The 27,771-nt window shown below is 49.5% G+C and overlaps 14 protein-coding genes across 14 annotated transcripts; 7 read left to right on the top strand and 7 right to left on the bottom strand.

The window, feature by feature from the left end:
• Positions 1–333: 333 nt before the first annotated feature.
• On the bottom strand, positions 334–1,185 carry MGYG_06608 (hypothetical protein; the record flags this gene model as incomplete). The annotated part of the gene is made up of 3 exons (XM_003170574.1): positions 334–606; positions 674–913; positions 994–1,185. The coding sequence occupies 3 exons, from the start codon at positions 1,183–1,185 to the stop codon at positions 334–336; spliced, it is 705 nt and encodes a 234-aa protein (XP_003170622.1).
• A 317-nt stretch (positions 1,186–1,502) lies between these two features.
• Positions 1,503–2,330, top strand: MGYG_06607 (ctr copper transporter; the record flags this gene model as incomplete). Its single annotated transcript, XM_003170573.1, has 4 exons — positions 1,503–1,556; positions 1,626–1,809; positions 2,056–2,149; positions 2,216–2,330. 4 exons carry the CDS (start codon positions 1,503–1,505, stop codon positions 2,328–2,330), a joined length of 447 nt encoding a protein of 148 aa, XP_003170621.1.
• A 176-nt stretch (positions 2,331–2,506) lies between these two features.
• On the bottom strand, positions 2,507–4,029 carry MGYG_06606 (F-box protein; the record flags this gene model as incomplete). Its single annotated transcript, XM_003170572.1, has 2 exons — positions 2,507–3,662; positions 3,719–4,029. 2 exons carry the CDS (start codon positions 4,027–4,029, stop codon positions 2,507–2,509), a joined length of 1,467 nt encoding a protein of 488 aa, XP_003170620.1.
• A 715-nt stretch (positions 4,030–4,744) lies between these two features.
• On the top strand, positions 4,745–6,411 carry MGYG_06605 (ATP-dependent RNA helicase eIF4A; the record flags this gene model as incomplete). The annotated part of the gene is made up of 6 exons (XM_003170571.1): positions 4,745–4,778; positions 4,938–5,012; positions 5,111–5,179; positions 5,245–5,603; positions 5,690–6,332; positions 6,401–6,411. 6 exons carry the CDS (start codon positions 4,745–4,747, stop codon positions 6,409–6,411), a joined length of 1,191 nt encoding a protein of 396 aa, XP_003170619.1.
• A 999-nt stretch (positions 6,412–7,410) lies between these two features.
• On the top strand, positions 7,411–8,567 carry MGYG_06604 (hypothetical protein; the record flags this gene model as incomplete). Its single annotated transcript, XM_003170570.1, has 2 exons — positions 7,411–7,870; positions 7,924–8,567. The coding sequence occupies 2 exons, from the start codon at positions 7,411–7,413 to the stop codon at positions 8,565–8,567; spliced, it is 1,104 nt and encodes a 367-aa protein (XP_003170618.1).
• Positions 8,568–8,724: 157 nt separating this feature from the next.
• MGYG_06603 (hypothetical protein) lies at positions 8,725–9,564 on the bottom strand (the record flags this gene model as incomplete). The annotated part of the gene is made up of 4 exons (XM_003170569.1): positions 8,725–8,844; positions 8,877–9,151; positions 9,235–9,470; positions 9,506–9,564. The coding sequence occupies 4 exons, from the start codon at positions 9,562–9,564 to the stop codon at positions 8,725–8,727; spliced, it is 690 nt and encodes a 229-aa protein (XP_003170617.1).
• Positions 9,565–9,759: 195 nt separating this feature from the next.
• Positions 9,760–10,082, top strand: MGYG_06602 (hypothetical protein; the record flags this gene model as incomplete). Its single annotated transcript, XM_003170568.1, has 2 exons — positions 9,760–9,807; positions 9,867–10,082. 2 exons carry the CDS (start codon positions 9,760–9,762, stop codon positions 10,080–10,082), a joined length of 264 nt encoding a protein of 87 aa, XP_003170616.1.
• Positions 10,083–10,371: 289 nt separating this feature from the next.
• Positions 10,372–11,149, bottom strand: MGYG_06601 (hypothetical protein; the record flags this gene model as incomplete). Its single annotated transcript, XM_003170567.1, has 2 exons — positions 10,372–10,688; positions 10,771–11,149. 2 exons carry the CDS (start codon positions 11,147–11,149, stop codon positions 10,372–10,374), a joined length of 696 nt encoding a protein of 231 aa, XP_003170615.1.
• A 954-nt stretch (positions 11,150–12,103) lies between these two features.
• MGYG_06600 (hypothetical protein) lies at positions 12,104–13,996 on the top strand (the record flags this gene model as incomplete). Its single annotated transcript, XM_003170566.1, has 5 exons — positions 12,104–12,195; positions 12,266–12,356; positions 12,442–12,610; positions 12,665–13,743; positions 13,874–13,996. 5 exons carry the CDS (start codon positions 12,104–12,106, stop codon positions 13,994–13,996), a joined length of 1,554 nt encoding a protein of 517 aa, XP_003170614.1.
• A 543-nt stretch (positions 13,997–14,539) lies between these two features.
• On the top strand, positions 14,540–17,017 carry MGYG_06599 (TTK protein kinase; the record flags this gene model as incomplete). The annotated part of the gene is made up of 1 exon (XM_003170565.1): positions 14,540–17,017. The coding sequence occupies one exon, from the start codon at positions 14,540–14,542 to the stop codon at positions 17,015–17,017; it is 2,478 nt and encodes an 825-aa protein (XP_003170613.1).
• Positions 17,018–17,580: 563 nt separating this feature from the next.
• Positions 17,581–18,393, bottom strand: MGYG_06598 (hypothetical protein; the record flags this gene model as incomplete). The annotated part of the gene is made up of 1 exon (XM_003170564.1): positions 17,581–18,393. The coding sequence occupies one exon, from the start codon at positions 18,391–18,393 to the stop codon at positions 17,581–17,583; it is 813 nt and encodes a 270-aa protein (XP_003170612.1).
• A 312-nt stretch (positions 18,394–18,705) lies between these two features.
• On the top strand, positions 18,706–19,565 carry MGYG_06597 (ribosome biogenesis protein NSA2; the record flags this gene model as incomplete). Its single annotated transcript, XM_003170563.1, has 2 exons — positions 18,706–18,729; positions 18,807–19,565. The coding sequence occupies 2 exons, from the start codon at positions 18,706–18,708 to the stop codon at positions 19,563–19,565; spliced, it is 783 nt and encodes a 260-aa protein (XP_003170611.1).
• A 758-nt stretch (positions 19,566–20,323) lies between these two features.
• MGYG_06596 (transcriptional activator protein DAL81) lies at positions 20,324–22,634 on the bottom strand (the record flags this gene model as incomplete). Its single annotated transcript, XM_003170562.1, has 2 exons — positions 20,324–22,166; positions 22,285–22,634. The coding sequence occupies 2 exons, from the start codon at positions 22,632–22,634 to the stop codon at positions 20,324–20,326; spliced, it is 2,193 nt and encodes a 730-aa protein (XP_003170610.1).
• Positions 22,635–23,861: 1,227 nt separating this feature from the next.
• Positions 23,862–26,231, bottom strand: MGYG_06595 (tyrosinase; the record flags this gene model as incomplete). Its single annotated transcript, XM_003170561.1, has 8 exons — positions 23,862–24,312; positions 24,372–24,783; positions 24,848–24,969; positions 25,026–25,223; positions 25,297–25,391; positions 25,475–25,726; positions 25,801–25,925; positions 25,982–26,231. 8 exons carry the CDS (start codon positions 26,229–26,231, stop codon positions 23,862–23,864), a joined length of 1,905 nt encoding a protein of 634 aa, XP_003170609.1.
• Between the last annotated feature and the right edge of the window lie 1,540 nt (positions 26,232–27,771).

Below are 27,771 nucleotides of genomic sequence, written 5' to 3'. Positions count from 1 at the left end.
GCGTCTTATGGTGAGTTTTCGTTATTTTTGACCTTTCGTTTTTCACTAACTTGTTACCCCCATGCCTGCTTAATGATGATGACCCACAGTTTTTAGTCTATCCCGTAGCTAGATATAAGCAGCTAGCAAGTATGATAGTGCATATCTTAAGTCTATGCAATGAAATTGACCCTATATGAACTTTCTATCTGAAGACGTAAAAGAAAAAAAGACAAGAAAGGCACCAACAGCCGCCAAGGTATATATCGCTTTTCCCACCATAAACTCCCCGCCAATGAACCAGGTGTAAAGGTATAAAAGTACAATGCTAGAAGTAAGGAGACAAGGCGAGCTTCACTCCCCTCTAACGTAGGTGATCTTCAACCTCTTGAGAGGCTGCTTGTTATCACCCTCGTCGCCCGTCTCTCTGTCCCGCCGCGCTGACGACGCATCCCCCACGGACTTTCTATTACCTTTCTTATTTGCAGCACCTTTATTACCACCGGCAGCACCGGCACCTGCTCCCACCGAGCCCTCCTTACCCTCACTCTTGATTCCAGGAGCAGTAGACGTAGGTGTCTGGGCATGCGAAGGCGTCGTATGTGCACTCGAGGGAGCCGGAGAGTCCTAAACTACAGTCAACAAACAATGCCGTCGCCAAAAAAAAATCGAAAATAAATAGCACATCACCCACCCTCATAAAACCAGTTGAGCTGCGGGAAAACACCCTGTCAGAGTCAGCCACCTGACCCTTCCGCCTGGTCGTGGGCCCGTTGCCCGAGCCACCAAACGATGCGCCGATCCCGCTGCCTCCCATGCTCGACAGGCTGGACGCGCCCTTGATGTAGTTGTCAAACCCCTTGATGATGTTGCCTGCCCCCGTCTCCTCGAGATAGGACTGTTCGAAGCGGTATATCGACTCTTCCAGCGCGGCCTGGGAAGCGGGAAGTCAGTCAGCGTGTCTGCCTGCTACAAGTGAAACATGTGTAGGATGGACTATAGCTAGCTAGTTACCAGGTTCTTGTCCATCAGGCGCTTCTTCTGCAGGGTATCTCGCAGCTCGCGCCTTAGCTTTTCGTAGTAAGGGATGCCGCGCGCAGGAGCTTGCTGGTCAGCAGCGCTGCCAGCTGTGGGTGTCGTGGCCGAGACAGGCTCGTTGGCTGCGCTGGTTGCACCGACGGATGCAGCGGGAGCTTCTGAAGCCATCGTGAGGGAGGTCGAGAGGGCGTTTCTTGGTGCTGGAGTTGGCGATGCTTGGATGTTTTGGTGTCGGTGTTGGTTAAGTTGAAGCTGCAGCTTTTGCTCGTGTTTCTTTGGCCGCCAAAAGCAACGAGGAAGAAGATGAGAAGATAAGAGAAGATAAGGTGGTGTTTGCACTGTTTGCCTGCGCTCTGGCTGCTTCATAAGAAGAAGAAGAAGCAGAAACAACTTCGTCGCTTTGTGATATTTGGATATTTGGATATTTTGGCTGAAGGGAGAAAGCAGATATTCGCTATTCAAGTACAGAGAGTCGAGTGTTTGCGATGATGGACCACCATAACCACGGAGACATGGACATGGGCGAGTGCAGCATGAACGTCAGTCTACTCTAGTTACTGCTATTACTATTATACCCACTAGTTATTATTATTACTGACAGATGGTAGATGCTGTTCACCTTCTCGACCAAGAACCTGTGCATCGTCTTCCCGCAGTGGCGCGTCACCGGCCTGCTCTCGCTGCTGCTCTCGCTCGCGGCCGTCGTGCTGCTCGTCGCCGGCTACGAGGGCCTGCGAGACTTCACCCGGCAGTACGAGCTGGCGACACTGGGCCAGAGGGACCTACCATCAAGTATGTATTTCTTCTCTTCTATTCTACTTGCCCGTCCCTGCATGTCCCTGTCTTTTCTGCCCTTGCCCTTTGTTTATCTGCGTCGTTTCATGAACGGCTCGGTTTGACAAGTTCGCTCCCTCATGGGACTGGTACGTGCAAAAGACGCCGGTTGTACACAGTCAACGCCAGCGTCGGCGCCAGCGATACCAGACAGACTCTACGGGACAGTTGTAGGAGACGAAAGTAGCTCACTGCTCTACTCAGCCCGGACAGGTAGAGGATCCGCCGCGGAGAGGAAAGGGAAAGTCACCCGTGCCGCCCTGTATGCCGCCCAGGTCTTTTACAGCTTCTTCATCATGTAAGTTGCTCAGCCGTCTTTTCTTGTTCAGATGTTAGGTATAAGAATGCTAACGGGGCGGGAAAGGCTCCTGTTCATGACGTACAACGGCTGGGTCATGCTGGCCGTGGCCGCGGGTGCGTTCATTGGGCATCTCATGTTTGGAGAGTCGTCTGCGTCCAAGACGGTTTCGTGCCATTAAGTGGCGTATCTTTGGACAGGTGTTGGAACCGACTGGCTAGGTACGGTACTCCCTGGTGAAGAGGAGGGATGTATATAAATACATGCATGTATATATATATGATCATGAGCGTTGACGACGTTTCAAGCTGTGCTATTGTTATGGTTGATATTGGTATATGAGCAGTAGAACTATTTTTATGGCACTTCGGCGTCACTATCGTCGCCAAACCCAAAGCTGAAGCCTCCAGCAGCAGAGTCGCTGGTAGAAACATCCACGGCCTTGACTACCTCATCCCACTTCCTCTTCTTCTTGGCCTCCATCTCGAGCAAGGCCTGCTCAAGCATGTCCGGATACGTCTCCTGCATCCTCTGCACAAACAGACCATAAGGATCCTCGATGTCCTTGCGGAAACCAGACACCTGGTCAGCTTTGTTCTGCATAAAGTCCAAGGTCGAACGGAGGTGTTTGCGAGGCACGAAGTTCTGCGTGATGGCTATCGACTCCGACAGATTGACAACCAGATGCCACCAGCCCGAGGGGACGTGTAGAACCTCTCCTTCGCCGCATATGCCTTCTAAGCAGCCCGGGGTGTTCCGTGCCTCGTCATGGAAGTTGAGCAGCCATTCAGCAATGCTGAGCGGGGAGGTTACCTCCGATTGATCTGCAGAGACATAGACGCCCGGTGGAGGCGGCAGACACGCCGAACCAGGGAACATGATCCAGTACTTGGATCCCCGCAGCACGGCGTTCCAGGCACTGGTGGCATTTGGGTCCTTGTGAAAGGTGCTGCCACTCCTGGCTGGGCCGATGATCAGCCACTCCTTATCCGGACGCTGGCTGCCCAGGACGCAGAACAGGTCTGTTCCGAAACATGAGGGTGGCTGGAAGACAGCCTGGTCGCCGGTAGGCAAGCCCATCTTGGAGACGAAGTTCTTGTCAAAGAGGTACAGCGGGCTCTCGTCGGAGTTGTTGTTCAGGTAGTCTACATATGTCCTGAACGGCCAGTCCACCGCCTCTGCACGGAAGAGGGTATTTGCATGGGTTTCCAGTATCTTCTCGACAGACCACGACTGAAAGGCCGGCCAGTCTCTGACTGGCTCGGTCAGGATGAAGGGTCTGTCTGCCCAGGACCGGTCAAACTCGGCCTGGGTCAGGTTTGCCAGACGCGGTATCCTGTTCCTGGCCGGTATGTCGTGGCACACTGACAGAGAGAGATGGGCACACTGGAACGGCCGGTGCAGCGTGTCTGAGAACAGCTGCGAACAGTCCGGTGAGGCTGTCTTGCTCTGTGACACGTTCAGATACGTTGAATGCCAGTCTCCGTGCCATGAGAAGTGTGACGGAGACGCCCTAGATAATACGTTAACACACACATAGCATGGTCAGGTATTTAGAGGACAGCCTACTGGATGAAAAGGGCCTTCCAGAGCTCTTCGGCCCTGGTAAAGGCATAGAGAGCCCTGCATGTCATCCCCAGCCGGCTCAGCGTCGAGGCATCAAATGACTCCAGCAGCGTCAGCACCAGCTCGTCCGGCAGCAAGGCAAAGACGCCCATAGCAGGCCGTATGTCCCCCACGGCCGCCAGCCCGTTGCCAGAGGGCTTCACGCCCAGCGGATGGACTGGGATAGCATCATCGCCGCCAGCTTCTTCTTCTTCTTCCTGCTTCCCGTCTACCAACTGCTCCGCGAGCTCGCATCCCGTCGTGTAATTCTTCATCTATACAAGCAGCTGCCGAGCTAGCCGTCAAATAATAGCAATAAAAATATGTACGACCTTCGGGCTGACTCGCATTTCTTTTCTTTTGTTCTTCCTCGCTGTCACTTATTGACAGTGTCCTAATTATCACAGGTGGTTTAGGTATTTGATATCAATGTAGACAATATTGGTAGGCCACCACTGCACCGTCACCACGACCTCAACAGGACAGCTAAATGCATAGAACTGAAGCAGCACACCAGCCTGACACCTTCATGCATCTTCCTCTTCGTCTTCCCTCTTCTTCTCGCTGTTTTCGTGCTTCTTCTCGTCGCGCCTTTTCACTGGCTGGAAATCCCACTAAGCAAAAAAAAGCCTTAAAAAAAAAAATTCAACCCACTTCGAACTTTTTTTTTTCTTTGGCGCAGAAAAAAAAAGCGACTTAGGGAAAAAAAAAGTCGAAGGAAAAAATCTTCAACTTCATCTTCCACACAAAAAACAACCAACACCAACAACAACCAACAACTTCAACATACAGATAGAAGATATCTGTCGACCAAAGATAAGATATTTACTACTAGAAATCCAGACGGTGCTTTCAAGAGAGCACCAGGTTTCTAGTCTTTTACCTTAATACTTTCAGCTTCCACGCCGGCGCCTCGTCGTCCTTTTCGACCCCTCCGAACTTGACCACAGACACTCACGTCGTGGTCATTCTATTCCCATAACCGCAATCATGGCTGACAAGGGACTTGAGGAGATTCCTGATGGTAAGAGAGACTGAGAGACGCTCCCGTTTTCACTGCGGATTCACGGCTGGTTGCGACGAGGGGAGAGCTGTGGCGAGCAGCGCCCCTCCAGGCACAGTTGCAGTGCAGTGAAAATTTCATCCCCCTTGAAGACTGCGGATTGCTGACTCGCGACTACAGCCCAGATCGAGTCCAACTATGACGAAGTCACAGATTCTTTCGATGCTATGAACCTCAACCCCGAGTTGCTTCGAGGTATGTGATAGCAATACAATACTTCCCCCCAAGTCGTGCCAGCCAGCGCGGGGGAGGGGGACGAGAGAGCCGCAATTCGACTGACTCAGAGCGTCTAGGTGTCTATGCATACGGTTTCGAGCGCCCATCTGCTATCCAGCAGCGTGCTATCATGCCAGTCATCAAGGGTACGTCTGCACCATTCTTAGTAGGATCTCTTTAGGTGGTCTGTCGACTAATGCGCCGTCTCTAGGCTCCGACGTCATTGCCCAGGCTCAGTCTGGTACTGGAAAGACTGCTACTTTCTCCATTTCGGCCCTGCAGAAGGTCGACACCAACCTCAAGGCCTGCCAGGCCCTCATCCTCGCGCCCACCCGTGAGTTGGCCCAGCAGATCCAGAAGGTCGTCGTCGCCATCGGTGACTTCATGAGCGTCGACTGCCATGCCTGTATCGGTGGTACCAACGTCCGTGACGACATGAAGGCCCTCCAGGACGGCCCCCAGGTCGTCGTCGGTACTCCCGGCCGTGTCCACGACATGATCCAGCGTCGTGTGCTCAAGACCGACCACATTAAGATGTTCGTCCTTGACGAGGCTGACGAGATGCTTTCTGTTAGTACCCTAGTCTTTTTCGGTTTTTTTTTTTTTTTTTTTTTTTTTTTTTTCCGGTTCAGATTCAGTTACTAACATCTGGATAGCGCGGTTTCACTGAGCAAATCTACGATATCTTCCAATTCCTGCCCCAGTCCACTCAGGTCGTCCTTCTCTCTGCCACCATGCCCCCAGATGTCTTGGAGGTCACCACCAAGTTCATGCGTGATCCCGTCCGCATCTTGGTCAAGAAGGCCGAACTTACCCTTGAAGGTATCAAGCAGTTCTACATTGCCGTCGAGAAGGAAGAGTGGAAGCTCGACACCCTCTCTGATCTCTACGAGACTGTCACCATCACCCAAGCCGTCATCTTCTGCAACACCCGCCGGAAGGTCGACTGGCTTACCGACAAGCTCCAGGCCCGTGACTTCACCGTCTCTGCCATGCACGGAGACATGGAGCAAGCCCAGCGTGATGTCATTATGAAGGAGTTCCGCTCTGGCTCTTCTCGTGTCCTCATTGCCACCGATCTCCTTGCCCGTGGTATTGACGTCCAGCAGGTCTCCTTGGTTATCAACTACGACCTTCCTGCCAACCGTGAGAACTACATCCATCGTATTGGTCGTGGTGGTCGTTTCGGCCGAAAGGGTGTTGCCATCAACTTCGTTACCGCTGATGATGTCCGCATGATGAGAGAAATCGAGCAGTTCTACAGCACCCAGATCGAGGAGATGCCAATGAACGTTGCTGGTAAGTTTACCTCCTCCCTGTCCATGCTATCTATAAAGAATATGGCGACTGACAGATTACCTTTGCAGATCTTATCTAATCACCCCCCATTTTCACTTTCGGCATACCCACTCCTTTTCAGAACTCCCTTTTTCTTTCATCTTTTAGAGTCAATCATGCCCTTCCCTTACGGTATCTCCGACGAATGATGTCACTGTTTCTTTGACGGCCTTTTGAATCTGAATGACGGACACTACTGGCAGTCATGTTGTTCAGTACAAAAGTTTCATTGCTTCTCTCAAAAATCTTTTCTTCATGGCTTGATGATTCCTTTTCGAAGGCTTTCGATAATGAAAGGTGTGGCGGAATAAGTCTGTTAATGTATGCCGATCCAACTCCTTTGTCTCGAGGGCGTCGCCCGTGTCTCATTTGTGTGCTATTCCTTCAAAATGCCAGTTTCTTCCTTTTTTTTTGCCCGTGTATCTGATATTTCACCGGTTTGTTTCTCCTTGCAATGCCCACGCTACTCTGACCCGATCAATCTTGTATCTGGAAGGAATACCAGCATGCAAGGGGAATCCTTCTGCTATTCCCTTTTATCTCTTCTTTCCTATCCATGGCTCTACCCTGATTAATTCTGGCAAGTAGGGGTTTTCACAATACGAGCAAAAGGCACCGGGCATGAAGTTGCAGGCCATACAAAATGTATTCCTGGCTAACGACAGAAGAGACCAAAAAAAGGAGCGAAGAGGGAGCCTGAAATTGTTAAAGATGATGATTTATGTGGTTATCCTACGGTGTCTTGGTTTCTTTTGCTTGTTGATTCCCCCCTTTTTGCCCAACCGAGTTGATGCTGCATGTTTCTGCGTTCTGTTATAGATAGAGCTAAAAATGGGAGTCGACTTATCTTCTCTTTTATCTTTTTCGTACTGAGATATCCCTATCTTTACGCTGTGGACTTTTTTTGGCTGCTGGACGTAGAATGAGTGGTTGATGTACGATCCTCTAGTATTTATGAGACGTGGAGTATCGATATACTTCCCACACTCTACCTCTACCCGTTTCAACATAGATACCAATATACCCTATACCACCTACAATGTCTTCTCAAGGCCGACAGCTCAGCTCTCTAGCACCAAATATCCAGCCAAAGGAACCCACGAAAAAACCTAACGTACCATCACCGGCCTCCCTCCTCTGGGCGCATCAGCTTCACCGCGAACAAAACGCGCTCTCCATCCAGATATCGGAACTAGAGAGTTCACTCAAATCATCCATCACGACGGCCAATGACTCTATTCTAGCTAAACTAGACGCGTTCACGGGACAGCTCGATAGCCTCAGGAACGAGATTGAGCAATTGAGACGTGATGGGGCTGTAGAGGCTGAGAAGCTGGTGGCGTCGTTGGAAGATAAGTTGAGCGAGAAATTCAGCGGTGTCGATGAGAGGTTGAGTACGGCCTTTGGGAGAAATTATGAGATGACGAGTGAGATGGTTCGGGAGGAGATTGGGAGGGTTAGAGATGAGCTTGTTGATGCCTTCAAGGCGGTTGTTGCTGGTAGGCCGTTGGCTGCAATAGTATCATGTTGAAATAGAACTGACTCTGAGTAGAATCAAGGCAGCAACAAAAGCAGCAGCAGCAGGTTGATACCCCAGAACCAAGACAGAGAACGCCATCACCAGTTCCAGGGGATGAGCCAGGCCCAGACCCTGATATGAAACAGTCTACGTTGGTAGAGCCAAATTCTCCATCCCAGCCGGTAGTTATCTGGCAGGATAACGTACATCCGTTATCAACCGTCCCTGGTACCCCTATAGAACCACCATCAGCTCAGGCCGGGATGGCAATTGATATTGAAACAAGAGATATCAGTTGTCCACCACAGACGGTAGCCAAAGATACCCAGATGGAGCCTCCGGAGCTGATCATGCAGGGACCGATTCCGTTGTCAGACTTTCTCGAGCTTGGCTCGGCATATATCACCCTGGGGTATGTTGATAGCCAGGTAGCATTTGCTTTATGGAAAGGGTTAAACGAGTTAGGTCTGCGAAGGCTGGTAGCCAAAGAGATGCCTGAAAACCATGACCAATGGACATGCACCAAGTTCGTGGAAGTAGTAAGAAGATTAGACAGGCAGAAAGCAGGTATGGATAAAGATGCAGAGAAGGCAGCGGTAAAGCCGGTGGAAGGGAGAATAAAGAGGAGACGTCGAGTGATCTCGGTAGTTTGGCCGACGGACGAAGAAGGCTGTTAACAAGCTGCTGAATATAGGATGGTAAATGGAAATCTAACGAGGTAGTCTATCCTGTCCTTTCATGAAGATGGTGGCTATAGCACAGATAGCAAAATATATACGGACAATCAGACCTTCAAGGGAGGTTGACGATGTTGCGAGTAATCATTATCTTCAACTAGTTCTCTGCAAACTCGTATCTCCCTTCACGGTCCTGGACCATGACCTCGAGCCGACCCTCTTCAATCTCCTTCCCGTCAACGCTGATACCGGCCGTCATGACCTGACCGTTCGTCACCTCCCCTACACCCTTGGGCGTACCGGTCAAACCAAATCGCCGGGATCCAAGGTCATCACGCGGGATATATCAGCAAGCTGGCGCGGAATTTTATAAATCATCAGCCCGGTGTTATCTAGCTGCTTCGACACTCCATCGACCTCGAGGTGGAGAGTTGCATTATGCGGGTCCGGAATGGCTGATTTGGAGATGAGCGAGCTGATGGGCGAGAAAGTATCGAAGCCCTTTGCGATCGACCACGGCAGGCCAGCGCGTTTAGCTGAATCCTGCACATTGCGAGCAGTCATATCAATTGCAACGACGTAGCCTGTAGAAGAGAAAATACCAATGTGAGCCAGCTAGTAGCACAAACGAGCCAATAGATATATGCGGCTGGTGCGGTGCAGTTACCAGCAATCGCGTCGAGAGCGCCTTTGACGTCGTTTGGGTCATGGTCTCGCAGCCTTGAGCCCATGATCAGGCCCAGCTCTACTTCATAATGGAGTTTGACGCCCTTGGGCCGGAGAACGGGGCCGGCTCCTGGTATGAGGAGAGACGAAGGAGGCTTGAGGAAGAAGAACGGCTGCTTTGGTTTGGAGTTGTTCAGCTCGGCGATGTGGTCGCTGGCGAGGAGTTGAGTTAGCAGCCTGGCCGGGATGGGAAGAAGGACGAAGCAACGTACGCATAGTTCCGGCCTATGCAGACGATCTTCCTGCAGTTCGCTCTGATAGAAGAAGCCATGGCTGGTCTAATTGTCTGCTCGTTCGCTGCTTGAAGCCGTAGATTTAAATGCCGAGGCTGAGCTTGGGGGAAACCTGGAGATGCCGGGCAAGAAGTTGATCCGCCGGCGGTTTTGTTATTCCAATTTGACTGAGGGACAACCAGCAGAGCAGCAGGATACCGGAATATAAACAAGATACCAAGATAAGACGACAGATGCAGGTTGCCGACGTCCTTTCTGACCTCGCGTCACTGCGGGCTTGCGTATGTGGCTGTTCATGACTTGAGTTATCAGGCTAGTTATTGCTAACGACTACATACAGGATCAAGCAGAGGCGCTTGCCTTGGTCAATATACACAACGCTGAGCAGGCTCATGGCCGGTCGCAGAACAAGGACGTGCAAAGAGCGACAGAGCTCATTGAACTGCATAGAAGCATGAAGGAACATCACATCTATCAGAACGGCGGAGTAGACGCTGCACTTCATCAGGCCCGGATGGACGTGGATGCTGTGTTGGCAAAGCTGGGACGGTCTTGATGTAGGGTATTTCTTCATGGGGATCTCTCTTTACATACGACGCTTAGCAGTTGACAGTTAATCTACTCGAGGATAATCCGTTATGGCGAGGGTTTGAGACGTTCAATCTATGAACCTGGTCATACATTCAGCTGTCAAAGGGATAGACATGGAACATGAGCGTATCTGGTATTAAAAGCTGTTTGATAGAGAATATAAACACAGTGAGGCTATAATATGCAGTTGTATGATCTATAACCCCGGCATGAAACCCTGGGGGTAGCCAAGTTCGTCTGCTCACGGCCATCCGTCAATAAACCGAAGCCATCTCCGGAGAAGCTGCACGGCGTTGCTTCTTGTTTTTAAGCATCCTATACGAGAAATACACGCCGGCAGCAGTTGCGATGAAGCCAAGTATACCGACAACTATACCTGCAATTTCTCCTCCTCGTAGCTTGTCTTCCTCCTTTGCGGGCGGGCTCATGTTGTTGTTGGATGAACTGGACTCTGACGTGGGCTCAGCAGGAGGAGTGGTTAGTGGAGTGTTTTGCTCACTCATGCTAGTGGGTGCCGGTGTTTCCCATGAAGAAGAACGAGTCGGCGCAGTGTGGGTGGGGGTTTGGTTATCTAATAGTACAATGATAAGTCACCCATGATGTAGAGGATATGAGGTGGAAGGCATGCAAACACAGATGTATAGATACAATACCTTCGGTTGTTGTCTGTCTAGAAGAGCTCCGGGTTTGGGATGCACTCGCACAGTAGTCCGTGTAGATCTTGACGGCTCGGGTCACATCAATGCTGTTACTCTCGCAATAGCTGTTCACGCATGCTGATAGATAGGAGGTAGCTGACACCTGCAAGTCCGGGCGACAGAAGCAGTCATTCATCAGCGGAGATGGACAGCTCAGCTCGTAGCCAATACGACTGCCGCCTAGAGAGGCCTCAAAACAGACATTCCGAGCACAGTTTCGTAAACTGCCGTATCCCTCCATCTGTTCGATGGACACAGGGCCATCTGCCAGGACCAGTGCCAATGCACCCAGTAATGGCACATGTAGGAGATAGTATAGACCCTGATTGAGCATGCTGGGCTGAGATGAAAGGAAGATGCCACAAGGTAAAGGGGATCTTGCGTGACAAAACGGACAAGCTGCGCGTATACACAGTAGATGAAGACGAAGCGAAGGAGAGAAGGGTCTAAATATGGCCCGGCATCCAACTTTGCACTCTGCTGATACCAAATATATGTATGTATTATAATTAGTATCTCCAGCCGCCACTGCATATGCATCTCGTATACGTCCAGGGGCCGGTAAGCCGCAATCACAGGACGACTCCCAGCATACACTCCGTGGAGAAGATCGAACGTATCTTGGCTTCTGTTTGATGTCCTTGGCCTGGGGCAGCAAAGGGAGAGCCGGGGGGATATCATACACCGTTCTGGCCATTCAGAATACCGGGTTTCTTGGTAGAGACAACGCCCATGTCATGCCCGGAGATGATATGAAGCTGGACGCCTTCGTTTGGTATCTCTATCAACCAGCCTTGCAGCAGGGGTTTGCCATGCGAACGGCGACCTGACCGTGCCAGAGACCAGGGAGTCCATGTCTCAAGCCGTGAGAACCTGCAGACTAAGTAGTTGTATCACAAGTAGGAGAGACTGAGATAGCTCGTAGAAGATGGCCTTTAGGAGGCCATCTCTGGCGAACCTGCATGCCCAGAAGGCGTTGCCTGGTATTTCAATGAGCGTTCAAGTCGACAGGATTAGCCATAAACTCAGCAGTATCTCAGAGGTAGAAGTACAAGAAGACGTTCGCTGTATATTCGCGGCGTTAGGTAGAAAGAAAGAATAAAGGCTGGATGTTTTGATATCAAGCCTCGGTTGTTTGTTTCTCCGTTGCTTTTTCAACGGCCAAAAGGCAGCAAAGATATTCACAGACAGCAAAGGACGAGACAGAAGAACGATTAGCTTGCCACGACGGTGGCAGCAGAGGCTACTGAGAATCTACTGGGGACCTGTTACTGCGAGAGCCGCAATCATGGACGCCAAACTGCTGAAGACAACCAAGTTCCCGCCGGAGTTTGCGAAAAAGGTGGACATGACCAAAGTCAACATCGAGGTGATGAAGAAGTGAGTGAGCTAGCCAGATACCTGCTATTTCTTTGCATTGCAGCCAGTCGTCCTAACGGTCCTTGTGTAGATGGATTGCAGAGCGGATATCCGTTATTCTGGGGAACGAAGACGACGTCGTTATCGAGCTCTGCTTCAACCTCCTCGAGGGCTCGCGCTTTGTACGTGGACAAGACAGTTTGGCTGCTCGTTGCCAATCGCCGCAAGGTCGAGTTTGATGGGCTAACTGTGTGTACATCGCTGTAGCCGAACATAAAACATTTACAGATCAACCTTACCGGATTCCTAGAAAAAGATACGGCGAAGTTCTGCAAGGATCTGTGGAACCTTTGCCTCAGCGCGCAAGACAGCCCCCAGGGTGTACCCAAGGAGCTGCTGGAGGCAAAGAAGCTCGAGTTGATGCAGGAACAGGTTTGTTCAGCTTCCATATATTCGCTAGCTAGCTACGTGTTTGGGGAGTACGTGTGAGCTGACTGGTGGATGCAGGCTGCCGCAGAAGAAGCACGTCGCCGGGAAGAAGCCGAGCAGGCTAGAGAACGAGACCTGGAGAGGATCAGACGGCGTGAGAGGGATGACCGTGGCCGTGGCAGAAGAGGCCGTGGTGGCCCTTCACGGGGGACTGATCGTTATGACAGCCGAGATTCTCCTTCGCCTCATCGACGGAGACGGAGCCCGCCAGCCTACAGAGACACGCCTCCCCGCCGGGCACCGGATATCTACGTCCCCAGCGGCGGTAGAAGCTACAGACGAGACAATAATAGAGGGCGTCGACCGTCAAGACAGCCATCCACCTCGCCATCTCGTTCACCATCACGTTCTGTCTCACCAGTTCGGGACAACCGTCGACACGACAGGAGGTCTCCAGAAAGACGGCGGCGGCGCTCAACTAGCAGTTCTCGCTCGCCGTATAGAGGTGCTGGCCGTGAGCGTGGCTGGAAACGAGCCCGCAGCCCTGCCCGTGACGATAACTCCAGGTCTCCGAGCCGTTCGCCGTCCAGAAGAAGACGGAGAAGATCCAGAAGCGAAAGCTCTGCCTCTCCGCCCCCTACTAGTAACCGTGCCTCGAGATCTCGCCGTGCATCTTCATCACGATCTCCGTCGAGGTCAAGTAGCGAGGGTGATCGGCCAAGCCGACGCCCCCGGAGGAGATCCCCTTCGTACCAACAAGGGTCTAGACGTGATGTACCTAGAGCTGATATTGCTAAAGATCGCAGAAGTCACGACCATCGCCGGCTTAGCCGAAGCCCAAGCCGCAGCCGCAGCCGCAGCCGCGGAAGATACCGCCGAAGACAGCGCTCGACCAGCAGCAGCTCATCAACGAGCAGCTCACGCAGCCGTAGTGGCCGGAGGAGGCATCAATCTATTGAAAGATATGCCCCGGCCGGACGCAGGTCGCGCAAGAACAGTTCTATCACCCCTTCACCTGCGCAGAAACGGCAGAAGATGGCTGATTCAGATGGAGAAACTGCCAGAAGTTCCCCTCAACCCGCTCAACATAAAACTGCTAAAGATAATGACACACCGGATAGGCCTCCAGCTACTGACGAGGTGGGTCAATAAACATGTTGGTATTATTTCCCCCATCCTGTACTCTAGTTTATCCGCAACTTGCCGGTGTTTTTATATGCATCAAAATACCAATGTCACTACTCAGTTCTGCTAACTGGATACCTGGCAGCGTCCGCCGCGGCATGTAACATCACGGCTTACCTCGACCGAGCTTCGAGAACGGCTCCTCAAGGAGAAGGTCATTGCCATTCGCCGGATGAGTGCACAGAAGGCCGCTGCCAAATCATCATAGCCTCTTGGTGAGCACAATCGATGGCGGTGCTTGGTCAGTTATCCTCTTGCTCGCCCTGGCCGAGACGTCTCTTTCCTCTTCTCACTGTCCAAGCTCTCTATCTTTCTTCTATCTTCGTCCGCCTTTTTGCTGTCGTTATTTGGAAGACCATCTAGGGATGCTCTGTATCGCCATCTTTCTTTTTACAAAAGCACTCACAGTATAATAGCTACAGACCCAAAATAACTACCTGGTACTACTCTAACGCTGTAGCCCTTTTCCAACCTGTAAACAGTGCATACACATCCTACAGCGTTTGCTGCTTGTCTTCCGTATCATCTTGTCTCTATGGTCGTTTTTGATATCAACTTTGGCGCTGTTGCTATGGAAACCGCTTCGTTTACCGCAATTCACGTGAGCGTCTTCAACATCAACTTCGAGAAAACCTCGAAAAACGGATTCGCGATGAACAACGTCGACAGCTCTCCGCCGCAGCAGAGAAGAAGAGGGAACCAGAAGGAAACACCAGTCGATGCATAGAGCAGCTTGTATATACTGACCGCCATGGCTTCTCCGACCCCGTTACCGACGGGCCACCGCAGATTCGTTCCCAGTTCACGCGTCGCATCCCACGCCAGGTACGAGACTGAATCGCAATGGAACTACAATTCAGAGCATCCCAGCATAATACAGTCGAGGGCAGAGTCGAGATCACGCGCGGCGCATGCAGATACCATTCCACTTGGCGATAGCTCAGATGACGAGGCTCCAGAGCCCATCGCGTTCAGCAAGTCTGTCCTGGCTATCCTGACAGACTCTCTACCCCAGGAAAAGAGAAACGGAGCTTCTGCGCTGCAGAAGGAATCGTCTAGCAGGAAATGGGATGGTGATTCGCCTCGCGGAAGCGAATCTTCGTCATCTTCGCGAAAGGGTGAAAGCCGAGGAGGGGCTTCTAGCTCTACGAATACCACCAGCAGACACGACGGAAGCGATCTTGTTACCCCAGCACCTCGACAGCGTGTGGTCCGCGTATCACGGTCTCGATCAGGCAATAACCAAACTCCATCTCCCAGAGCCTCGCCTGATCGCGAGTACAGGGCCAAGCTCGATGATACCCACCATGAATCACATTCTCCCATGAGGCAGAGAGTACACGTATCCAGGGATAGCGCTGGCGCTGCTGGCGAGAGGGCCGCGCCACGGAGCATATTCAGACCAAGGAAAAGCGATGAAGTGATGGGGATGCAAAGCTCGATCAGGGTGAAGCGCGTGGGGAAGCTGACTGGTGAATTTTTGAATGGCCCTGCCCGCAGAGGAATGCTACCTCGTCGTAGCGAAGAGCGGCAGTACGACGAAAGTGAGGAGCAGGCGGGAGACTCAGATGCTGAAAGAGGCGAGAGATTACAGCGTCGTAGCCCTTCTATACCGGCGTTGGAACACTCCGCCGGGAGAAAACACTCGCCCGCCAGATTCGATCAGCGGCAACCGTCTCCGGTGGGCATTCGAACGCCCCCCCATCAACCGCCTTATCAGGATGACCTGTATAACAGAGAAAGCAAGTCAAAAGCTCCGCGTGTCTCGAGCCCAGCATACCCAACCCCAGATTTAGGAGTAATGTCAAGGTCAAACCCCAGGCAGTCAGCACCTTCTGCTGATATTCAGTCGTATCATGTTCCGCCGCTACCACAATTTTCTGCAAACCGTGAACAAGAGAATGAACCTCCACCAACCTTCAAGAAATCTAAAGCCCAACACTTTGATATGCTTGATAGAGTTGACAAGCCATCCATCAAGCAAGATCCTCACCGGCACTCCCATAGGTCCGCCCCGCAAGACCTGGATAGGAAACCGCTCGGGAGCATGAGTACCAATGTCCCAACTCCTCACAGAGCTCCTCCACCGCCTCCAAAGATGACTGTACTTGAAACAGCTACTGCTGCAGCGGGGGCAGCGTCCTCGTCTAGTTCTCGACGAAAGAAGGCAATTGTGACTGTGAATCACAAGGCCTATACCCGGCTAGACTGTATCGGCCGGGGTGGAAGCTCTCGAGTGTATAGAGTGATGGCGGAGAATTGCAAAATATTTGCTCTGAAGAGGGTAAATCTGGAGCATGTCGATCCAACGAACCTTGCAGGATACAAGGGTGAGATTGATTTGCTCAAGAAGCTAGAGAAAGTCGAACGAGTAGTACGGCTCCTAGATTATGAGATAAATGAAGAAAAGGAAACGCTCAGCGTACTTATGGAAATGGGGGAATCTGACCTCCACACTGTGATAAGACTGAAGGTGAATGCGGAAGACTCCGTTTTTGATCCCTCATTTGCACGGTTTTATTGGAAGGAAATGCTTGAATGCGTGCAGGCAGTGCACGAGTATGATATTGTCCACGCAGATTTGAAACCGGCAAACTTTCTCCTCGTGAAAGGGAAGTTAAAATTGATCGATTTTGGCATTGCTGATACCATCGAGGACCACACAGTCAACGTCCACAGAGAACATCAAGTTGGCACCCCGAATTACATGGCCCCTGAAGCCATAATTGATTACAATGCCACGATTGGCCTTCCATCATCAGCTGGTAAAATAATGAAGATAGGAAAACCAAGTGATGTCTGGAGTTTAAGCTGCATCTTATATCAAATGGCATATGGCCGAGCTCCCTTTGGCCATCTAGCAAAGCAAATGGAGCGTGTTCTATGTATTGCCAACCCAAAAGTGGCGATTGAATATCCTTCTACAGGGGTTGGCAGCGCCGTCATCCCACCCAGTCTCATACGTACCCTCAAGAAGTGTCTTCAAAGAGACCCCACGCTCCGTCCAACCACTACACAGCTTCTGGATAGATCAGACCCCTTTATATATCCACCTGCTTACCCCGAGGGTGCAGTGCCTGTGACTCAGGAAGCGCTTGGTATGGCCATGACCAAGATAGTCGGTCACTGCCGCTTACACGGCATACCAAGGGATGAAGAAGTAATAGGATGGTCTGCTGGGCTCTTCCAAAAGCTACAGGCATCGGCTGAGCAAGGATACAATCCATAAATTCACTCTTCCTATTCCATTGGCCTTCTTTCAAACAAATTTGGAATTCTTTTGGTGCTGGAGTTCAATTGGTCTGCAACGTGATGTATTCATCTCAGGAGTAGTTGGTGGTTTTGGATTTACTGCTGCGTTGGAGCCCTGTTTGACCTACATTGTTTTATAGTTTTATATCCTCGCTGTTTTTGTGTTTATTGGGGATTACTTATACCACCACGCCGCTACGGACTGTCCATTTAACTGATAATAATGATATTGTATACATACTTTTCTTTTCGTTACTTTCATTTGAAGTCGTCGAGTCGTAGGCCTGGTTAAAGATAATAGATTCTCCGTCAAGGTAAGAAAAAGGGCGAAAAATTCTCTAACTTAGGATATTGTACATGTATGCTTAATAAAATACACAAGGCATGAAAAAAGCCCCAATCAGTATCCTTCCCCCGGTTCCCAACACCTGATTGATACCTAGCAAACTGCAGCGTGGGATGGCGAGCTGATTGAAATTGCTCAGTGTATATCCCCACTGCCTAATAGACACGTAAACGCTCAATGACCAGGCCTATATTTCACTGGTCTACTATCTTCGCTCCCTCTGCAAGTAGCTCGTCTAGCTGCTTGACTCTGACATCCACCACTTTCAATATGGTGTACTTGTGTTTGCTCTTAACTCGTTGCACATGTCTCTGTCGTCTCTTTGTCTTCTCCTTGATCCGCAGTGGCTCAGCTTCCACCCCCATTACGCGGACTCGGCATTCAAAAAGCCTTTCATCCAGATAAGGAGCACCCTTCAGAGTAAAGTCCCGTGATCCAATATTCGACGCTCTATTTAAGCGCAGGACGTCTCCGGCCTGGACATTTGGCATGCGAAATGGTAGTCGAAGGGTATCACCGGCCGTGAGTAGGTATGGCCGTGCATGTAAATGAGCAGTTATATAATGTGAGGGCTGAGTGGCAAGGTCTGGAAGAAGGGTCGTGATTGCCGGTGTGAGTTCCAGAGGGTTTGTGAAAGTAGGCGGTACTGCTGGTTTCGCAGCGGGGATCGGAATCGAAGCCACCTCTGGGATCGAACCAGAAGGAAGATGGGCGAATCGTTCGGTGTTTTGTGTCTGCCCTTGCGGAGGTATTTCGGGCTGTGTAGCTTTGAATTGGGAGCCGCTTGTAGCTTGGTGAAGACATCGGTTGTTGGTAAAAAAGAGCGACGCACTTGAAGGAATGGATGTAATCGCTCGTAGCTCACGGGTGTTCCGTAGAACAGCCCTTGAAAACATCTTGACAGCGTATGACCGGAGACGCTGGCGTTCAATTGAATCCGCAATCGAACTTCTCTGCTCTTCTTCTTCCTCGTCGTCTTCGCTCGTTTTCGTAGAGAGAAATTTCATGATAAAAATGGTCATGTGACCTATAGCTTAAAATCACGTGACTCTCTTATCGATCGAAGAAAGTAGGAAAAAATTATTGATTTCGACGTCGAGAAATTCAAGCAAACATCTGAGAGAGCAAAGGACACGAACGACGGCACCAAGAGTCGAAGATGGTAAGTTGGTGGCGGCTTCGTTCTCTAGTGCGCTCAATATATACTGGATGAATCAGCTAACATTTCTACTTACCAGCCGCAAAACGAGTTCGTTACCTAGTTTCCCTCTCTTCACGGTACATATAACTAATGGCACTGCGGGCAGATATATCGAGAGATGGCAGAAGCAACATGGGCGCCGGTATGTGGTACTATTTCTTTAACAGGAGACATGAGTTATGCCAATAGCCCAGTCTCATGTTCTAAATGAGGGCAAAGTCGCCTGTTCCTTTTGCTAATATTGAATACAGCCTCGACCACGAGGAGAGGACCCGAAAACGTATTGCCCGTGAATCGCACAAACAATCGCAGGACTCCCAGAAGCTTAAAGGCCTACGAGCTAAACTCTTCCACAAGAAACGCCATGCCGAAAAGATCCAGATGCGAAAGCGCATCAAAGCCCAGGAAGAGCGGAATGTCAAATCTTCAGGCGAACCAAGCGAGCCATCGTCTACACCACTGCCAAACTACCTTCTCGATCGTTCTCAACCTACTACTGCGAAAGCTTTGTCTAGTGCGATCAAAGACAAGCGTGCCGAGAAAGCAGCGAAGTTTTCTGTCCCTTTGCCAAAAGTTAAGGGTATAAGCGAAGAGGAGATGTTCAAAGTCGTCAAAACGGGAAAGAAAATCCAGAAGAAAGGATGGAAAAGAATGGTCACCAAACCTACTTTCGTTGGAGCTGATTTCACCCGTCGACCAGTCAAATATGAAAGATTCATCCGGCCTATGGGTCTTCGATACAAGAAAGCCAACGTTACTCACCCAGAGCTTGCGGTCACTGTCCAACTGCCTATTATTAGCGTGAAAAAGAATCCACAAAGTCCGATGTATACACAACTAGGTGTCTTGACCAAAGGAACTATCATCGAGGTCAATGTGTCCGAGCTGGGGCTCGTTACCACTGGAGGAAAGGTGGTATGGGGTAAATGGGCACAAATCACAAATAACTGCGAGAATGATGGATGTGTTAATGCGTAAGTTCCGCCCTGCTGGTCCCCTCAAGACTGGGTTATACTGACTAAGTTACCATACAGTGTCCTGCTTGTTTGATATACCCTTTGTCTTCTGTCTTCTTTTTTCTTCTTTCTTGGCGACGATTCTTCCTGCATTGTCTCTCTTCAGCGGTTGAGGCTGTGTGGCATTCCTGTTTGTATTCCCTGTTGGGCGTATAACGGCGAACGCACTCCGAATGCTCACGTACTGCAACCCCACTGGACGCATGTTGGCTGAAAGTAAAATCCTGAGACTTGACTGAGACACGGGATGTGAGGGGTGGGATTCAGAGGAAGTATGCTATTCAAGTATGGCGTTATGGATAAACGGCCTGGTTGTAGAAAATACAATAGAAAAGCATGCAAGTTGGGGCCAGAATCTTGGAGCTACGAGCCATGACATTACTATGTACTACTCGCTTTGACCAAGGTCTGAATGATTACTCCGTACTCCGTACCGAGGTTACATTTCCAGTAAGCCTGTCGCAAAAAGTCATGACTTCGTTGTCTGTTACTTACATAGTGAGTAGAGTGTATATAACAATAAACCTCCGCTACCTGTTGAGAGAGACATGTAATGCATGACACCCTCCCTCCCCAAGACACTCCACCCTCCCAATGCCCAGTTGCATCCGCAATAAGACTTTGATGCAACGCGGAGATAGCCATTATATCGTATTAATTATCGGCACGAACATTAAATCACTTCTGAGAAACACAAACCCGCCTTTGGCACAATACCTATCATGTAGCAGATCTAGACATCAGGGAGCCATTGCCCTGTGAGCGCCTACGTATGATGCTGGCACTCGAAGCTGAGGCAGCTGGAGATACCAAGCCAGATTTTGCAGTTGGGAGGCTAAATCGAGGATGCATCCCGGCACATCCTGATAGATTTTCGTACTCATCAGAGCCATAATATCCATCTCCCTGCTGTGACGTATGGCTGGGCGCCACAGACTGCCCGCGGAGATGGACACCAGGCCGGCCGTACCGACGGTCAATGAAGCCCGCATTCGGCGAACGATAGAGGCTCAAGTGGTCTATGGGCTTTTGAAATGCCGGCTTTTGAGGTTCGTTGCGTATAAGTTTGGCCACCCCGTCAAGGCTATCTATAGCAAAGTCCAAAAACTCTGCATCTTTCCGGCTGGCGCTCAAGGTCCATCGATATTCCCGTAACCGGGCTCTGTAGAATTCCTCCTCCTCCTGGGTCGGTGCTGTGGTTTGCAGTAAGACCCCGAATGCACCGATGAGAGCGAAATTACTCTTTGCAGCTGCAGGCCAGAATGCTCGTAAATGAATGGGTCTTAGTCGGTTTACGAACTCCATGGCAGATATGAGACGGGTCTTTGCCGCAGATCGACATATATGTATAAGATACTGATCGGCTGTCTCAGGCGAAATGGACCGAACAATGCATCTGTGAAGCATGATTTCTGTTGCAAAATAGGCCAGATGTATGCCACCACTTGAGCCAGCTTCCACGCCGCAATCAGCGTCTACTTTCAAATCAGCAGGCAATTGGCCAAACCAGTCCTTTAGCTGAATTTGAAGGGGTTTCGCCTTCGATAGGATGGTATAGATACGGTTCTCTCGGGATGCAGATAATTGTTGGGTGGCTTCGAGGGTATAGAACGATTCGATGATATCGGATAGTATGCGAGTCAGCTTGACGAGCTGACAGAAGAACAGACACCCAAACTCATGATTAGAGGGCGATGAATGAATGGGGAGAGAAACAAGAGAAGCAGTGCAAGCTGCTGAATGTGTGGTATTTTCAAAATCATCTATGATTAGGTCCTTTACTGCCCAGTCGGATGCGAATATATGTGACGGTCGGCTATGCACCAATGCACACCATTTATCTTGCATATATAGAGCCCAGGCTAACCTCTTCCTCAACCCTTTTTCCCAACTTTGTATCTGCCAGCTAGAGCAGTCTTGGTGCAGACCCAAATCGAACCCTGCTGTTACCAGCTGGGCCACCAACCTGGGTGTGAAGAACGAAGGTTTTTGTGAGAGAAGCAGGCCAGCTTGAACTGTGGCTAGTTGAGGCCGTGAAAGGGACTCGTTAAGACTCCTACAAACCAGAGTCTCAAGCCCAATGGCATCTGGCGGGCGCAACGTTTGTACCCCGGACTTAGGCTCTAGCCATTTCAAGGCAATGAGGTAGACAGCCCCCAAAAGGAGGGCCGGAATGTCTTTCCTTTCTTTGTATGCAGTTCGGAAACTGTCTTCCACTATAATTGGAAGTGTTGGATGAACATGTTTAAAGTATTTGTCTAAAAGAGCTGGCCCAAATGGGGTGACTAGGTTTTCGACGGTTTCTAATGAAACAACTGAAGCATCCTCTCTGTTGGAACAGCCTTCGCGTGAGCATAGCCAAATCCGAGCTGATGTTACTTGACTATCGTTAGTCCAATCCTGTGGAAGGAAGTCCACGAATAGGGGCTCTATCTCGGCGGCCATAGTATTGCGAAAGTTGGCGGATGGTGTCTCCCTTGAATCAATGGCAGTCACCAATGGCCTCTGTTGGTAGTCCGTTATGATTTCAGACACTGGGGACGGCAAACTGTCCTTTGCTTGTCTATAATTCGCATGGTCAATCGATAAGATGTTAGCAATCAGCTCTAATAGGGCGATTCCCTCCTTGTAAACTCAAAGAGGTAGGGGATATAGAAATTTCGTCATGCATGGAGAGCTACCTCTTTACACAATCGGCAGCATCTGGACTAGGGTTGCCATATTTCCGCTTTCCTGCTTGGTTATTTGTGTAGAACGTACATTCCTGGCTGTTGGAATGACGCGCGCAACGTATGCTAGTATTTCGTTTCATGGCGCTAAGAGATCTCTTCTGATAGCAGACATCGCATGCACCTATCCCAGCACCATCAGCTGGGAATGGGGGCGTTCCAGGAGTTGAGACAGGGAGTGGATCCTGTGGCTGCGCAAGATATGTGTAGTGCTGTTGATTTGGTACTTTTTCGCGACTCGTTGAACGACTGGGCTGTACTCGAATAGGCCGGGAAGAAATGAATGTGGCTGCTGTGGCCATGACAAGTAGAAGATAAACAGGCACTCTGTAGTAGTATCGTCTATCTTGGTTTGTTCTTTTCGCTCCTATTTCACGTTTTTCTTGTTCGTTCTATCTTCTTCTACGGGTATAGACTCTCTTAGTTTTCTGCGGAAAGGTAACGAGATAGGGACAAGCGGAATTGAAAACAACGATTTGCCTAGTTAATTAATATCTCATATACGCGAAACCTTCAGTTAAGGATGGCCGCGATTTTTCGATAAGGAATAGCAGGTTTCGTTAAAATTCCAGGACACCCACGAGTAGCAAAAAGCGACAGGAGATTCGAGGGGGCACAATTATGCGTTGAATTTCAAATTCCCCCAAATAATCGTCGGTAAGAACTGAGAGAAATGTACTTTTTATTGTTTTGGTTTCATTGGGTAGTTATTCTTTTTGAACTGGTCGTTTTGCTCCTCGCACGGGCTCTTAAGCAAACAGTGTCTCCCCGATTTCTATTATTAATGAATACCGGCGATCAAGTTGAACAGCAATATGATGGACGTAAGAGGAAATATCTCCTAACTGCCCATGCATTTGCAGCAAGTTTCATCATCACTGTTTTGAATTAATTACCGGAGCTATGGTACAAAAGCGGTGCAGAGGACGTTTTACAGGGAGCCGGGCTTCGGAATGTAAAATTTGTAATTGGAGAAGATAAGTACCGCTTTTCCTATTGGATTATTGTCCCCAGAGTGCCAGCGAAAGACCAAGGATTACTTAATTACTGATACATAATAGCGCCCTGGCCCCTGCAAATGATGGATGTCGCTTGGAGGAGAAGATGCCGAAAGTCGCCCTGAGCGGCTGAATCAGCAGCCTGATGTCCAATCAAAGTTACTAGATAAGCTTTAGAGTTACACACAGACCACTTTATTTAAACCTCAAGGCTTAAACACAGTTCTATTTTTAGTATGAGAAATTGACATAACAACCAATACCAAAGCCAGGTACGATGTTTTAGATGCCGAAATCTAAAGCTGCAACAAATTGTATTATATACTGAACGGGGATAAACGCACGGAGCCAACTCGGCGGCACAAGGCCGAAAAAAAATGTAGGAATCCATGGAGAGATTGAGGAAGAACGACCAGTAGGGAGAAAAATGCGCCAAGAAGGGTTTAATAGGAAGAAATGAGGTGATGAAATAAAATATTCTGGTATCAAATAAACGCAGGAGGGCTGTCTAGCTAGTTCATAGCTTCAGCATTAATAACCGCCTACCTTCCCCTTGGTAATGCTATCATACATCTCCCACTCTCCGACCTCTGGGAAGTTGTCCAGGTCACCCTTAGTCAAGGGCTGGACATCACGCTTAGCAATGCGGATCTCTAGTCCTTTACCACCATTGGACTTGACAATGTCCTCGATCGGAATGACATTCCCATCTTGATCCTGGATTTCCCAAGTGAGGAATTTGCTTAGGACGGGGACCACAATGGTGTCATCCAAGCCAAGAATGGTGCTGGAAGAGAGTAGAGCAGCGAGGGCTGGCGAAAGCGGGACCTCTCCAGCAACCATACTAGGGTCTGGCATACCCATTCCATGAACGAATGTTGCATACGAACCTATCAGGTTGGGGGCATAACTCCAGGTATTCGAGTCCTTTGGCGGGTCTCCCATGAAGAAGTGGATACTGAAGGGTCTGCCCACTGCGCTCCTATTTAGGTTTGGCGTTAGCTTTTGAATGCACGGTACTCCTCGTCCTAACTGACTTACTTGTTAACCCTGATTTTGATAACCCACTGCTTCTTCATGTTGTTGACACCCCATTCGTCAAATCGATCCAAACTTTGGCTGATCGAGTCACCGATGGCCTCAACCATATCAAAGGCATCGTCCAACATACTCTCAAAGCTAGCTCCCCCACCGTTGGTCGAGTGGCTTTTGTTACTGTCTCGGATATGCGAATCGTACATTTGGGTTCGACGATGGATTGTGGCCCGCTTCGCAGCTTGTTGGGATGGGTTGTTGTACAATTCGTTCACATGTCGCCGAACATTTCTTTGCAGATCCGCCTTGCTGACACCCCAGTCTTCAATTTCCGGATAGGTATACCCGAAAGTCCTGGTGTACCGTGCGCTGTTGGCAGTATAGTATGTGTTGCCATCCGCATGAAATGGGTACAAGGCTATGTGAAGCGTAATGTCAGCATTACAGTAACCAAAGTACTTTCCCATATTAAAGGTACGTACGTGTGTTTCCATCTTCTATAGTTCCTCGCTCAGTCATATATGCGCCTCCTTCGTTCGGCACTCGTGCGACGTATGAATCAGGATAGATGGCTTGCCAAAGTGCAATGAGTCGATCAACATTGCTATTTGGTGTTAATTTTTAACCTCAATCCAACAACATTATTGTGGATAAACTTACGCATGATGAAGCCAGAAAATCGGATCATAAGAAGACCATGGGATGTAGGTCATGTGGCCCTGGCCACCGACCAAGCCGTGAACATATCCGTGTATAGTTTCGACATTGTTATACCCGTCACGGTCTGGCAATGCCTGGGTTGAGAAGGTACTGTAATCCGACTCGCTGCTCAAAAGTTGGTAGACACTCGAACGAAGACTGGGAAAAAGTTACAGGAGGTTAGTTCCATACCACTATATTGAAGGGAGAAGCTTGCATTGGGATGCCTTACGATGCGCCATTTGATCTCATTGCTCTGATTGCCCGGTCATTTTGGGATTCACCGTTTCCGTCAGGATATCGAGTAGAATGAGGGATAGATGTAAACTGAAATCCAGCAAGGAATTGTCAGTTAAGGACCTTCAAGGGCATTTGTATTAGAAAAAAAAAATTCTTAATCGAAAACTTACCCCATCCCCTGCTGGGAACCCTTTTTGTACCGAAGGCTCGAAATTGTACTGATACAGAGGGTTCTCGATGCTTTGCATGCCAGTAGGAGTATTTATCTCGATTTCAGGGGTAGTCATAGAGCGAGGAACATCAGGGTTGCTTGCCCAATCCCAGTATGGAATCCTCAGGGTCCTTGCAGCAGTAACGTATTTGGCGCGATCTTCCTCCGGGTAAGAGGCAGCTATTCTCTGAGCATGTGTCCAGATAACTTCCTATATATATTCATTTTTTAGTAAAGTTGGAGTGCGGCTTTTTGCTTTAACATATCTAAACCATGCCTACTGACCTCATGAAGAGCCAGGTAAGGCCTGTGCCATAGAGGGAACAAAGTGGAGTCATGCAAGCAATATCCCTGCTCGCGAGAGGTACGCTCACCACCATCCCATGGCCCATACGGCAACCCGTGGACACCTGATCATAACTTATTAGTGGTTTATAGATGATAAGGGTAGATGGTGGCCACCTACTTGCAATAGAGTACTGGCTGCGAATTTCCTCTTGGTCATCGTATTGGGCAGCACGGAGAGCTTGTATATAAAGATCGAAAGCCGGTCCGGAAAACTCCCATGTCGCAAGATTCTTTCTAGATGGCCGTTCGCCAGTATCATGGTTGACACCTTCTTGGACTCCCCTAATTGAAACAGTTGCAAATGCTGGTAGAGCTATGCAAAGCAGAAAGGAGAGGACAGTAAGCCCTCTCCATAATGAAGTGGCCATTTGAACGAACGGTAGCCTCTTCAGGTGCTGGAACTCTCAGCGCAGGATGGATTGATTGAAGAGAAACGAAAGTAATTTGAGTAAATTAATATATACTGTAACGGAAAGGTAACGATCGTGAGAAAGGAGAAGAGGAAAGGATGCTGAGCGAAGGAAAAGAATGAATTTGTGTTGGATAAATAGAGGGAAGGAAACGAGTGATATAAGAAAGATAAGAAAGAAAAGAGAAAGGCAAGAGATCAAGTATTTGAAAGATGGACTATAACGGTCTCGACCTCACCGAAGGCTCGGATGTCTTAACCCCAATGGCAAGCCGAAAAGAAAAGCATTTGCTTCCTGGGGCTTAAAATATCAACACATTTGATATATATGAGGCTTTCGGCGTTGAGAAAATAAATGCGTGGAGCTTTTCCCCCTGCCTCCGGCGCTAAAAATACCCCCTTCTTGGTCTTGGACGCACTGCTTTTTGAAGATCGTCGTGGCGGCAAGGTACATACGTACAACGAAAATGCCCAATTCGTGACTATTTTGTTTAGTGGCCAAAGGGTGTGGAGAAAAAGAGCTGTCAGGAAGCAAATGGAGTCTCTTATGCTGTTCCAACTCGCCTTAAGTACACACCTCATGCGTGGAAACCGCATAAAGAGGTAATCACTTCGCTGGAGGATGTCCTTTTACCCTGCTTCCCCCTTCGAACAAACGTTATTCACAATTGGCCTAGCGTTTTGCTTTTTTGTTGAGGGTACGTGTGGAAATTGTCCAACTTCTGTCCCATTTCCGAGTGTGCTGGTGCCATAACTAGTTAATGGAAAGCTTCATGAGCTCGGTAACCAAGAATCGGATTGGTATGTCATACACTAGCGAGTATATGCGGGGGCACCATCTTTGGTACAAGCATGGAGTCAGCAGGAGTACTCCGTACATAAACAAGCCTTCTTCAACTTGTTCAGCCCCTGACTTCTGCAACCCATGGTGTACCCACAGGCAAGGGTGAAAGATCGGCAGCCAAGTTAAATCTCGTTGGCGATGCCCCTGTTTTAGCGCCTGCTGCCGATGTGGCTGTGATTCTGGCCGATAATTGGACAGATAGATGTTGGATTCGCCATTAGGACTGGAAGACAAAAGAACCCTGCCTCCGGGCCTGGAGCTGTTGGATGAAATATATATATATATCCATTAATTATTGCATTTCCCCTTGTAGCTGTATATTCAGAAAATGCGAATATCGAAGTGAACCAGGCTAACGAGATGCAATATCGTTTGTGTACTCCGTATGCGGGATAACCATGAATCTCCCTCGCCTGCGAGACAGAAAACGGGATCAACTGTGTACCGGTTATAGCGGAGTACCTTATACGAAGAGGAGCGATGTCTGATGACGCTCGCAAAATACTCGGTGTGCATCTCCTGTACATCCGTAGGCGGCCACTGGCGACTAAAGGGGGAAGAATAAGCTCAGGGCCCATGGCATCTGCTTTAAGAGCAGTGATTTCATCCCCCTGGCGTCGCCCGACAGCTGGCCTAGCTGAAATCACCGTTAGCT

Source organism: Nannizzia gypsea, genomic scaffold, assembly GCF_000150975.2.
Source record: "Nannizzia gypsea CBS 118893 supercont1.6 genomic scaffold, whole genome shotgun sequence".
In the NCBI taxonomy this organism is placed as follows: Eukaryota; Fungi; Ascomycota; class Eurotiomycetes; order Onygenales; family Arthrodermataceae; genus Nannizzia; species Nannizzia gypsea.
Note: the sequence above shows the minus strand (reverse complement) of the source record. Positions and strands in the feature narration are given on the sequence as shown.